Source organism: Heterodontus francisci, chromosome 11, assembly GCF_036365525.1.
Source record: "Heterodontus francisci isolate sHetFra1 chromosome 11, sHetFra1.hap1, whole genome shotgun sequence".
Classification (NCBI taxonomy): domain Eukaryota; kingdom Metazoa; phylum Chordata; class Chondrichthyes; order Heterodontiformes; family Heterodontidae; genus Heterodontus; species Heterodontus francisci.
The window spans coordinates 45,241,619-45,253,980 of NC_090381.1; the positions used below are offsets into that span (position 1 = coordinate 45,241,619).

Consider the following 12,362-nt stretch of genomic DNA (forward strand, 5'->3'; position numbering starts at 1 on the left):
TTAGGAATCTAAGCCAAGGAAATTTAGGGCATGATTACAGCTAAAGCAGACAAAAGCAGCCTATGTATCTGCGTCAGTACAGCATTTAGAAGACAGGGGTTAAAAATAATCAAGCAAGACAAGTGATTAGAAGGAACCTCCCCCTCCCCATACAAGTGAATACACAGAACATAAATTTAGCATTAGCAGCTTTAAGAGTAACTCCTTAATAAAAAGTGGATAAACATAGTCTTTTGGGAATGACGTTGAAGATTACAAGAGCAAGGACATCTGAAATAGATAGAATCACTTAGGATGTACAGCACAGAAACAGGCCAATGGGCCCAACTGGTCCATGCTCCACATGAATCTCCACCCACCACTCTTCATCTAACCCTATCAGCATAGCCTTCTAGCATTTCTCCCTCATGTACTTACCTAGTTTCTCCTTAAATATATCTAAGCTATTGACCTCAACTACTTCAAGTGGCAGGAAATTCCACGTTCTAACCACCCTCTGGGTGGAGAGGTTACTCCCAAATTCCCCACTAGATGTATTGAATTCCCTACTGGATTTAATTAAACCCAATTTAGATGTCTGTGGTCTCCTTATTCTTCCTACCAAAATGTACCACCTCGCACTTAGCCTATATCGAAATTAGTCTACCAATTACAGACCTATTCTGCAAGTTTGTTATCTTGTAATTTGATACTTCATAGGACACAGTGGTTCCTATGCTGCTAACATGGGTTGCTTGGGGAGGGGGAGTTGCGTGAGAGGAAGAAAATACGTGTTGTCTGTAGAGGGTAGACAGATTACCATGACTGAATAGTGGAGATGGGAAGATTGATAATTAATTTGGAACTCTGCTGAATTACTTTTGGGAACAGGGGAGAACTTGTACATGAATTCTCTGAGGAGAATAAATGGCTAAGATAAAGTCCACACTGTATTTCTAAGGAAAAAGTGTGGTGCTGAATGACCCGTTCTGATTGTGTTTTATGTTGTAAGGTCATTTGAAAAACTGATTGCTGGATTACATAATTGGACAGCTGTGGTTTCCAAATCTGTGTACCAAGCAGCTGCTAGAAGAGTAGCATTTGTCAACGGCAACCATTATATAACAAACTATATCTCAAGAGCTGCAAAAGGATCTGTTAATATAATAATGCACACTCACCAGCAGCTGTGCACACACTCCAAAGAGGCAGTTGAGACGGCTTTGTAAAGCTGTAGAAAACACCAACATCTTGTGGGGCAAGGAGCTCTGTGAACTTTACATTTTTGAAGACATCCTTATTACAATTAAGAATGGAGGAGGCTTGGTCAGAGATGTATACAATCTGCCCCGTGATCAGAGAAACTGTTACAGCAAAGATATCCTGGAAAAGACCGAAACCAGCAAGTTGAGGGTCATATAAGTCAAAGCAAATAGGTATTACGACATTCAGTAGGTACATATACAAAACCAGGTAACTCTTATGAAGTCTCAATTTACAATTTGGAGACAACACTAAGTTGTAAAGAAACTGAAGTCACAGAGTCATTTACAACACAAGAAGTCATTCAGCCCATCGAGTCCATGCTGGTTCTCCACAGAGCAATCCAGTCAGTCCCACTCCCCTGCTCCATCATCACAGCCTTACAAGTTTATTTCCTTCAAGTACCCATTCAATCTCTTTGAAATCATTGATTGCTTCCACTTCCATCACCCTCATGGGCAGCGAGTTCCAGGTCATTATCACTCACTGCTACATAAAAAAAGTTCTTCCCCACATTCCCCCAAACCGTCAATCTGTATCCCCTAGTCCATGTACCAACAGTTAATGTGAAAAGTTTTTCTTTGTCTAACTTATCTAAGTCTATCAAATCTCCCCTCAATCTCCTTTGCTCCATGGAAAACAACCCTGGCTTTTCCAACCTAACCTTGTAATTAAAATCCCTCATCCCCAGAACCATTCTGGTAAATCTCCTGTGCACCCCCCCACATCCTTCCTGAAGTGTAGTGACCAGAACTAGACGCAGTATTCTAGTTGAGGCCTAACCAGAGCTTTATAAAAGGTTCAGCATAACTTCCTGCTTTTGTACTCAATACCTCTATTTATGAAGCCCAATATCCCATACGCTTTGCTAACCGCTCTCTCAATATGTCCTCCCACCTTCAAACAGCAATGCACATGCACCCGGGTCCCTGCCCCTCATACTCTTTAGAACTGTGCCATTAAGTCTATATTGCCTCACCCTATCCATTCTGCCAAAATGCATCACTTCACACGGTGTTAAATTCCATCTGCTACTTGCCTGCCCATTCTGATCACCTACAACAGGACACAGGCTATTTGTATTATCCTCATTGTTTGTCACTCTCCAAGTTTGGTACCAATGAATTTTGAAATTCTACTGTATTCCAAGATCCAAGTCATTTATATATAGCAAAAAAAAGCAGTGGTCCCAGCACTGACCCTTGGGGAATACCACTATCTACCAGTCTGAATAACAACCATTTGCCCGCTGTTTTCAGTTCTTAAGCCAACTTTTAATCCAATTGGACATTAACCCTCCTATTCCATGAGCCTCAATTTTGTTAACCAGCCTCTTACGTGGTACTTTGTCAAAGGTTTTCTTAAAATCCATATAGACAACCTCTATCGCTTTCCCTTCGTCAACCTTTGTGTTGCAACGGTGAATTATAAAACTGTAGAATTCAATATAGTTTCACAATGGCCTTGAGGGGTCAACTTCCTCAGAGCTTTTCCCACTCCACCATAATTTCAGCTGAATTTCATTGGAAAGCCCATTCACATGTAACTAATTTCTGCCGCTGATATGGAGATGGAAGAGGAAAAGCATCAAATAAATTTGTCAAGATTAACAGCTTAAAAAAGAAATCCTACCTTTAAGAACGCAAGAAATAGGAGCAGGAGTGGGCCATGTGACCCCACAACCTGCTTCACCATTTAACAAGATCATGGCTGATCCACAACCTCAACAACATCTTCTCACCCAACTCCCTTATCCATTGGGTAAATAGACCAAAAGGTATGGTGGTAAATAAACAGTGGGAAACATTTAAAGAAACAATTCAAAATGTTCAACAAAAATACATCCAGTTAAAAAACAAGAACTCAGCAAGAGAATTCCAAGGATTCACAACCCTTTGAGTGAAGAAGTATCTCCTCATCTCAGTCCTAAATGCTCGACCCCTTATCCTGAGACTCTGCCCCCACGTTCTAGATTCCCTAGACAGGGGAAACAACCTCTCAGTTTCTATCAGTCAAGCCCCTTCAGAATCTTGCAACATTCAATGAGATCACTCCCCATTCTTCTAAACTCCAGAGAGTACAGACTCAACCTACTCAGCCTCTCATCAAAAGGATAACCCTCTCATTCCAGCAGTCAAACCAGTGAACCTTTGTTGCACTCCCTCTAAGGCAAATACATCCTTCCTTAGGTACAGAGACCAAAACTGCACACAGTATTCCAGCTGTGGTCTTGCAAAAACCCTGTACAATTGCAGCAAGACTTCTTTACTCTTGCACTCCAACCCCCTTGCAATAAAGGCCAACATGACATTTGTCTTCATAATTGCTTGCTGTACCTGCATGTTAATTTTCTATGGTTTATGTACAAGGACACCCAAATCTGTCTGAACACCAACATTTAAGCTTTCGCACTTATGTAAAAAATATTTTGTTTTCTATGCTTCCTACCAAACTGAATAACCTCACATTTCCCAACACTATATTCCATCTGCCACTTTGTTGCCCACTCACTCTTCCTATCTACATCCCTTTGTCCACTTCACAGCTTACTTTCCCACCAAGCTTTATTCTGTCAGCAAACTTGTGCACATTACACTCAGTCCCTTCATCTAAATCATTCATATAGGTTGTAAATAGCTAAGGCCCCAGCATGGATCCTTGTGACACCCTGAAAATTTGCTGTTCATTTCCAGTCTGTTTTCTGCCCTTTAACCAATTCTCTATCCATGCTAAGATATTACTCCTAACTCCATGAACCCTTTATCTTGTGCAACAATCTTGTGTGGTAACCTTATCCAACGCTTTTTGAAAATCCAAACACACTACATCCATTGTCTCCCTTTTACCTACCCTACTAGTTACATTCTCAAAAAACTCAACACAGATATCAAAAGATATCTCCATGTAGCCGAGTCTCTGTGGGTAAACTCCCATGCGCCTTCAACAATGGCCGTCTCCACCGCCTTGGCGCACGTCTCTTTTCGCCCTCTGGAGCCTGCTGATCCTCTGGGTGTTGCAGCCCTGCTCCCTGTGTCAGCACCTGCCTCGCTCTCCTCTTCACTGGACAAGTTAAAAATCTAAGTGCACAAGACCCAATGCTAACTGATGCGCTCATGGCGCAAAGCCTCTCAATCCCCTACAACCTTGAAGTTCTGCTCTTCTCTCAAGTGAGATTTTCATTTGTCTCTTCTACCTTGTTCACCTTGCTTTCTATCTCCCTTCTTATGTTTGATTAGGTAACTATCAAAACTCGCACTTGCTCAAAACCTTTACATTTCCAACTTTTACCAGTTCTGATGAAAGATTGCAGACCTGAAATGTTAACTCTTTTTTTCCTTTCCACAGATGCTGCCTGAGCTGCCAAGTATTTCCAGAATTTTCTTTGTTTTTATTTTCTCTCAATCCCTAATTCTGCATGCATAAGTTGCACAAGAGACAACATTCCAATAATCTGCCTCCAACGTGTGCGCCCACTCAGCAGTACCTCCAGCTTCTCCCTCCAGTTCTTTAAAGCTGCTCACCCTTCATGTTTTGAAATGCTGCTGGTCTCAATGGCTTCCACCTCCAGCCACCACTCACTTGCCACAAAGCTCTTGCCTCCTTATAGCTGGCAAGCTGCTGAAGCTCTGTGGCTCCCATGAGACCCCGGTAAAACTTAAAAACCTCCTCAAAATAGCTTTCAATTGGCTCAATAGATTGAATTGCCTGCACACCATCACAATGTGTACTCTCAACCCTGCTGCCCGACTGCATTTGGAAAAACTGGCTGGCAGCGGGGTTCCGTTCCAATGTGTTACACCTCCTATGTGGTCGTCCTGCAGCTGGTAAAATTCAGCCCTTGGTTCCTCCATATTTCTGGTATGTTTTTGTGTCTTGCACTATGAAGACAGACAACATATGTATTTCATGTCTCTACCATTTCCTTATTCCCCTCTACAATATCTCCTGTCTTGGCCTCTAAGGGTCCCACGTATACTTTCACTACTCTCTTCCTTTTTACATACTTGCATAAGTTCTTACAATCTGTTTTGATAACTTTGGTTAGTTTACTCATTATAAGCATAGCACTGGAAAAAGAACATTTCAAAGGAAGAGGCATATGCTTTCATCTGTTGGTTGTAATGCAAGTTTTACCTGTTCTGCATGGATAAGTTACTATAATTTTATAAAATTTTGGACTACAATACAGTACCATAAGGAAGCTGAGAACATATGCTTGTACCAAAGGGTACAACAACAGAATAGAAAGCACGACTCAGGATGAGATACAGTAGACAATGAAAAACTATTCCCAATTAATTGATGGTACAAGGACAAGGGAAAACAGATTGAAGGTTTTAGGCAAGAAATGCTGGGGGAATGTGAGGAAGAACTTTTTTTTTTTAAAAACACAAGAAGTGGTAATGGCCTGGAACTCACTGCGCATGAGAAAGATGGAAGCTGAAACAATCAATGATTCCAAAAAGAAATTGGCTGGGCACTTGAAGGAAACAAACCTGCAGGGCTACAGGAATCAAGCGGGAGAGTGGGACTGACTGGACTGATCAATGGGCTGAATAGCCACCTTCTGTGCTGTAAATGACTCTACTCAGGTCAAAATGGTGTGACAAGAGTCTTGTGTGCACAGCTTTGAAGCTCTTCTGGGTTTCAAAACCATCAACAGCAAGCAATAGCTACTAGGTACAAAAAAGGGCTAACTTATGAAATGTAATAAATTCTTGATGTTAAACTGAAGAGGCACAACTTACCAGAGCACCTGCCAACGGTAGAGAATGAAGTGTTACACTGGAACAGCAGTATGCTATTCAGTACTGCCAATTAGATCATAGCTGATCTATAAATCGCATCTCCAATTATACATCTTAGTTCCATAATCGCTCAATATGCTAACTTTGGACAAACTGGAAGTTGCTTGGTTTTCTTTTAAGGAATACAAATATTTGACAAGACTAGCATTTGACTCAATGTTCATATGAAGTCCTTCCTGTGCAAAGCGATCACGAACATTTATATACAATATTTTGATAGTTTTCAGTACTTACAGCATTTTTCAAGGTGTACTCAGAAGTGATGCTCTCTACCTCTTCAACTGTAAAGGAGTTCATATTTAAGCTACTTGGTTCAGAGTCATCCTTCATTAGGAACTTGTAGTATTCTTCATTAGCTGCAGCAAAAGTAAACAGTAAAACATTAGTTACATTTAAACACTTACAAAATTAAAAGTGTAATACTCAAACTATTTTAAACGACCAGTTACATCTCAAAATGCCGCAAGACAAAGGTGTCTTGCGCTTACTGATTCAGCATAAAAAGGTCCCTAAAAATTTTAAAACAAAACTGCTGGACATATAGGAGAATCTAGTCAAATTATGATCGTGAAATGAAAACTGTAACTACAATTATTGTCATGTCAATGCTTTCTTTTAGGGATGCAACAGCTGATAAGAGAATGGAACCCTATCTGCACAACGGAAAGCAGGCAAGCATGCAGTTAAAATTCGCCCAGGTTACTAACCCACCCTCAGGCTGTTGGGAGATGACCTGCCTTCAATCTGCTCTACTAAGCAGGCAGCAGGAAAACGCAGCCAAAATTGGCCGCCTTAATATACGCAAATCAAATCAGCTTGCATCATTGGGAGTGGGCTACAATTTTAACTCGCCAGCCTGAGGTCCAGGAAGTCACTGGTTTGATTTTCCACCCCCAAAACCTCTCTCCATATAGTGACAACCAGCTTTTCTTATTCCATATATCCTCATATTCTTGTCAGTCTACGGAGGTATGATATTGATGGAAGTACTTCTCTATTGACCATGCTCAAAAATGTTAGTCTCTTAATATAGCACTGCAAACCTACCTCTGACTTGTTTTACACATCGCAGTGCATACTTCAGTGTGGAAAGCGTCCTGGATTTTCCTTTAGTCATCTTCTCAGATGGCAGGTGCCTTTTTAAGACACTGAATGCTTTTATCAACTCTTTCTGTGTCTTTGCTTTCGCAGATTGATCGCTACTGCAATGCAAATACAAATTCACAGCTTTAACCCCATATTTAAAGATATAATTATAGACAATGCTCATCACCATCACAAGCTATAACCAAGTAAGTTTTGTGGATTGAAGTAAGCAATCTGAAAGCAAAAAGAAAAATGACTTCATCAATTCTTCTTGAGGTGGTCATTTCATAAGCTGCTTCAGTACATTAAATATAAAATGGATGAAATGAGAAATTTACAGTACTCTAGTCTAACCCCCACTCAGTTACTTAAAACACAAGCAGCCATTCAGCCCAGAGAGTCTATGCTGGCTCTCCACGGAGCTATGTAGTCAGTCCCATTCCCCAGCCTAGTGGTTGATGGATATTTTTCAGGCTGGAGAGATGTGAACAATGGTGCTCCCCAAGGACCATTATATTTATATAAAATATTTTGAAGAATAAACGAGCTGGACTTGGTAAAAGAGGCAAAAGGTCCCAATTCGCAAATGACACAAAATAGGGAATACGGTTAACTATGCAAAGGACTATAAGAAACTTCCGAAAGCCGTAAGACAGGGCATACAGATGTCAGATGGAACTTTATGGAAAGAAATGAGGAAGAGAGGATGTACATACTAAATGACAGAAGAACAATGACTTAGCAAGTAAGAATCAAATCTTTAAAAGCTGGAGGACAAACTGATCAAGCAATAAAAAGAAACAACAGGTTTTATAAACAGAGCCATGAATTACAAAGGAAAAGAGGACATATGATTCTTTACAAATCATTGGTTAGGCTGCAGTGAGAGAACAGTGTTCAGTTCTAGACAACATGGAATATATTCACGGAGATGATAACTGGGATGAGAGGTTTTAGTTATGAGGGGAGACCAGAATTACATAAAATATACAGCACAGAATCAGGCCATTGGGCAAAACCGGTCCATTGTTTATGCTCCACACAAGCCTCCTCCCATCGTTCTTCATCTCACCCTATTAACATATCCTTCTCTGCCTTTTCACTCATGTATTTATCTAGCTTCCCCTCAAATGCACAGAATCGTCACAGCGAAGAGGGAGGCCATTTGGCCCATCGTGTCTGCACCGACTCTCCAAATAAACAATTCGCCTAATGCCCTCGCCTTTTCCCTGTAACCCTGCACATTGTTCCTTTTCGGGTAATAGTCTAATTCCCTTTTGAATGCTTCGATTGAACCCGACTTCACCACGCTCTCAGGCAGTGCATTCCAGATCCTAATCACTTGCTGCATGAAGAAGTTTTTCATGTTGCTTTTGCCCATCACTTTAAATCTGTGCCCCTTTGTACTCGATCCTTTCACAAGTCGAACAGTTTCTCCCTAGACACTCTGTCCAGGCCCCTCAAGATTTTGAATAACTCTTTCAGATCTCTTCCCTTCGACAAGGAAAACAGTCCTAATTTCTCCAATCTGTCTTTATAACTGAAGTTTCTCACCCCTGGAACCATTCTCGTGAATCTTTTCTCTCCAATGCCTTTACATCCTGCCTAAAGTGCAGCTCCCAGAATTAGACGCAATACTCCAGCTGAGGCTGAACTAGTGTCTTATACAAGTTTAACATAACCTCCTTGCTCCTGTACTCTATACTCGTATTAATAAAGCCCAGGATAATGTATGCTTTATTAAACACTCTCTCAATCTGTCCTACCACCTTCAATGACTTATGCACATATACTCCCAGGTCCCTCTGCTCCTGCACCCCCTTTAGAGTTGCACCCTTTATGTTATATCGTCTCTCCATGTTTTTCCTACCAAAATGAACGAATTCACATTTGTCTGCATTGAACTTCATTTGCCATTTGTTTGCCCATTCCAGCAACTTGTCTATATCCTTTTGAAGTTCTGCACTATATAGTTTACAATTGTTCCAAGTTTCGTATCATCTGCAAATTTTGAAATTGTGTCCTGTACACTAAGGTCTAGGTCATTAATATATATCAGGAACAGCAAGGATCCCAACACTGAACCCTGGGGAACTCCACTACAAACCCTCCTCCGGCCCCGAGGAAAATCCATTAACTACTACTCTGTATCCAGTGACTCAGCCAATTCTGTACCCATGTTGTTACTGTCCCTTTTACTCTATGAGCTATAATTTTGCTCACAAGTCTGTTGTGCGGCACTATCAAATGCCTTTAGGGAAGTCCATGTACATCACATCAACAGCATTGCCTTTATCAACCCTCTGTGTTGCCTCTTCAAAAGACTCCAGAAAGTTAGATACACATGATTTTCCCTTGACAAATCTATGCTGACTTTCCTTAATTAACCTGCATTTGTCCAATTGACTATCAATTTGGTTCTGAATTATTGTTTCCACAAGTTCCCCAACAAAGAACAAAACAAAGAACAAAGAAAATTACAGCACAGGAACAGGCCCTTCGGCCCTCCAAGCCTACGCCGATCCAAATCCTCTATCTAAACCTGTCGCCTATTTTCTAAGGGTCTGTATCTCTTTACTTCCTGCCCATTCATGTATCTGTCTAGATACATCTTAAAAGACGCTATTGTGCCCGCGTCTACCACCTCCGCTGGCAATGCGTTCCATGCACCCACCACCCTCTGCGTAAAGAACTTTCCACGGATATCCCCCCCTAAACTTTTCCCCTTTCACTTTGAACTCGTATCCCCTTGTAATTGAATCCCCCACTCTGGGAAAAAGCTTCTTGCTATCCACCCTGTCTATACCTCTCATGATTTTGTACACCTCAATCAGGTCCCCCCTCAACCTCCGTCCTTCTAATGAAAATAATCCTAATCTACTCAACCTCTCTTCATAGCTAGTGCCCTCCATACCAGGCAACATCCTGGTGAACCTCCTCTGCACCCTCTCCAAAGCATCCACATCCTTTTGGTAATGTGGCGACCAGAACTGCACGCAGTATTCCAAATGTGGCCGAACCAAAGTCCTATACAACTGTAACATGACCTGCCAACTCTTGTACTCAATACCCCGTCCGATGAAGGAAAGCATGCCGTATGCCTTCTTGACCACTCTATTGACCTGTGTTGCCACCTTCAGGGAACAATGGACCTGAACACCCAAATCTCTCTGTACATCAATTTTCCCCAGGACTTTTCCATTTACTGCATAAAATGGACCATTTTATATACTGTACCACTGAAGTTAAACTGACTGGCCTGTAGTTGCTGGGCTTATCTTTACATCTTTTTTTGAAGGGTGTAACATTTGCAGTTCTACATTCCTCTGGCACCATCCCGGAGTCTAACGAAGACTGGAAAATCATGGCCAGTGCCTCTGCAATTTCCACTCTCACTTCCCTCAGTATCCTTGGATGTATCTCATCCGACCCTGGTTCTTTATCAACTTTAAATGTAGTTAGCCTATCTAAAACCTCCTCCTCATCAGTTTTAAATCCTTCTACTGTATGAATTACCTCCTCTTTCACTGTGGCCTGGGTAGCATCTTCTTCCTTAGTAAAGACAGATGCAAAGTATTCATTTAATACCTCAGATATTTCCCCTGCCTCCATGCGTAAATCTCCCTTTTGGTCCCTAAATCGGCCCTACTCCACCTTTTGCCACCCTTCTACTATTTATATGCCTATAGTAAACATTGGGATTCCCTTTTATGTTAGCTGCCAGACTCTCTTCATACTCTTTCTTGCCTTTTCACTTCCCCTCTCAACCTTCTATATTCAGCCTGGTTCTCCATTGTATTATCTACCAGACATATGTCATAAGCACACTTTTTCTTCATCGTCATCTTGATCTCTTTTGTCATCCAGGGAGCTCTGGATTTATTTGCCCCACCTTTCCCCTTCAAGGGAACATCATGACTGTACCCAAACTATCTCTTCTTTGAAGGTAGCCCATTGTTCAGCTACTGTTTTTCCTTCCAACCTTTGATTCCAATTTATTCAGACCAAATCCATTCTTACCCCATTGAAGTTGACTTTCCCCCAGTTAATTATTCTTGCTCTAGATTGTTCTTTGTCCTTTTCCATATCCAACCTAAGCCTTCTAATGTCTCACTTTTGTTCCCCTGTCTGAGTAAACTGAAGCCAGGCAGCACTAGCACTACAGCTCAGCATAGTTCCAGCGGGTTTGAAAGGTGATGGGTGGGGGGGATGGTGGGGTGTAAGGAAGGCTGGGGCTCCCACTCCTCATCACTATCTAGTGACATTTGCTGGAAGTGTGGGTATCAGGTGACCATATCAGTCCACATGCACGATTATGCAGTTTACACTCAGTATCAAGGCTCACTATGAAAAGTAGACATTTGGATGAGTTCCTATAGAAGAATTGGAGGTTGTAAAACCATATCTAGCAACAGGTAAAGATCTTCAGGAAAGGGATGAGTAGGAAAAAAAAAGTGACTGACACAAACTGCTTCCAACAGCCTGCCATGGCACACATTCCCACCGAGTTTTATGTCCTCTGCAAACTTGGGAATCTTATAGTTGGTCCCCATATTTAAATAATTGATACAGATTGTGAACAGCTGGGGGCCCAAGCACTGACCCTTGCGGTACCCCACTAGTCACAGCCTGCCAACCTGAGAATGACCCATTTATTCCTACTCTCAATTTCAGCCTGTTACTCAATCCATGCTAGTATATTGCCCCCAATCCCATGCACTTTAATTTTGCTTAGCAACCTCCTATATGGGACTTTATCAAAAGCCTTCTGAAAGTCAAATACACCACATCCACTGGTTTCCCCCTTATCCACTCTTCTAGTAACATCCTCCAAAAAAAAAAAATCACATTTTCTGCATGTCCAGTAACTACATCTGTTATAATAGATTCTCTTTTCCCTGCTACTGATGTCAGGCTAACAGGTCTGCAGTTCCCTGTTTTCTCTCCCCCTCCTTTCTTAAACAGTGGGGTTACATTTGCAACCTTCCAATCTGCAGGCACCATTGCAGAATTTTCAGAATTTTGAAAGATGATCAGTGCATCCACTATCTCTCTAGCCATCTCTTTCAACACCGTGAGGGTCCTGGGGATTTATCAACTTTCAGTCCCATTAATTTCTCCAATACTAATTTTTAACTAATCCTAATTTCTTTCAGTTCCTCATTCTCACTAGACCCCTGTCCCTTCAAGGACATCCTCCCTTTCCAGCACTGTAATGCCTTCCCA

The 12,362-nt window shown here is 41.6% G+C and overlaps 1 protein-coding gene across 4 annotated transcripts in view; it reads right to left on the reverse strand.

The window, feature by feature from the left end:
• per2 (period circadian clock 2) overlaps positions 1–12,362 on the reverse strand; it is a 75,665-nt gene that overhangs the window by 46,420 nt on the left and 16,883 nt on the right. For all 4 annotated transcript variants that reach the window (XR_010975959.1, XM_068042099.1, XM_068042098.1 and 1 more), the window contains 3 exons: positions 7,098–7,252; positions 6,285–6,406; positions 1,161–1,362 (listed from right to left, as the gene is read on the reverse strand). Coding sequence is in view for 3 of the 4 variants with exons in the window: in XM_068042099.1 (XP_067898200.1) it covers positions 1,161–1,362; positions 6,285–6,406; positions 7,098–7,252 (479 nt within the window). In the remaining variant the exon portion in view is untranslated. The remainder of the gene's footprint in view (positions 1–1,160; positions 1,363–6,284; positions 6,407–7,097; positions 7,253–12,362) is intronic.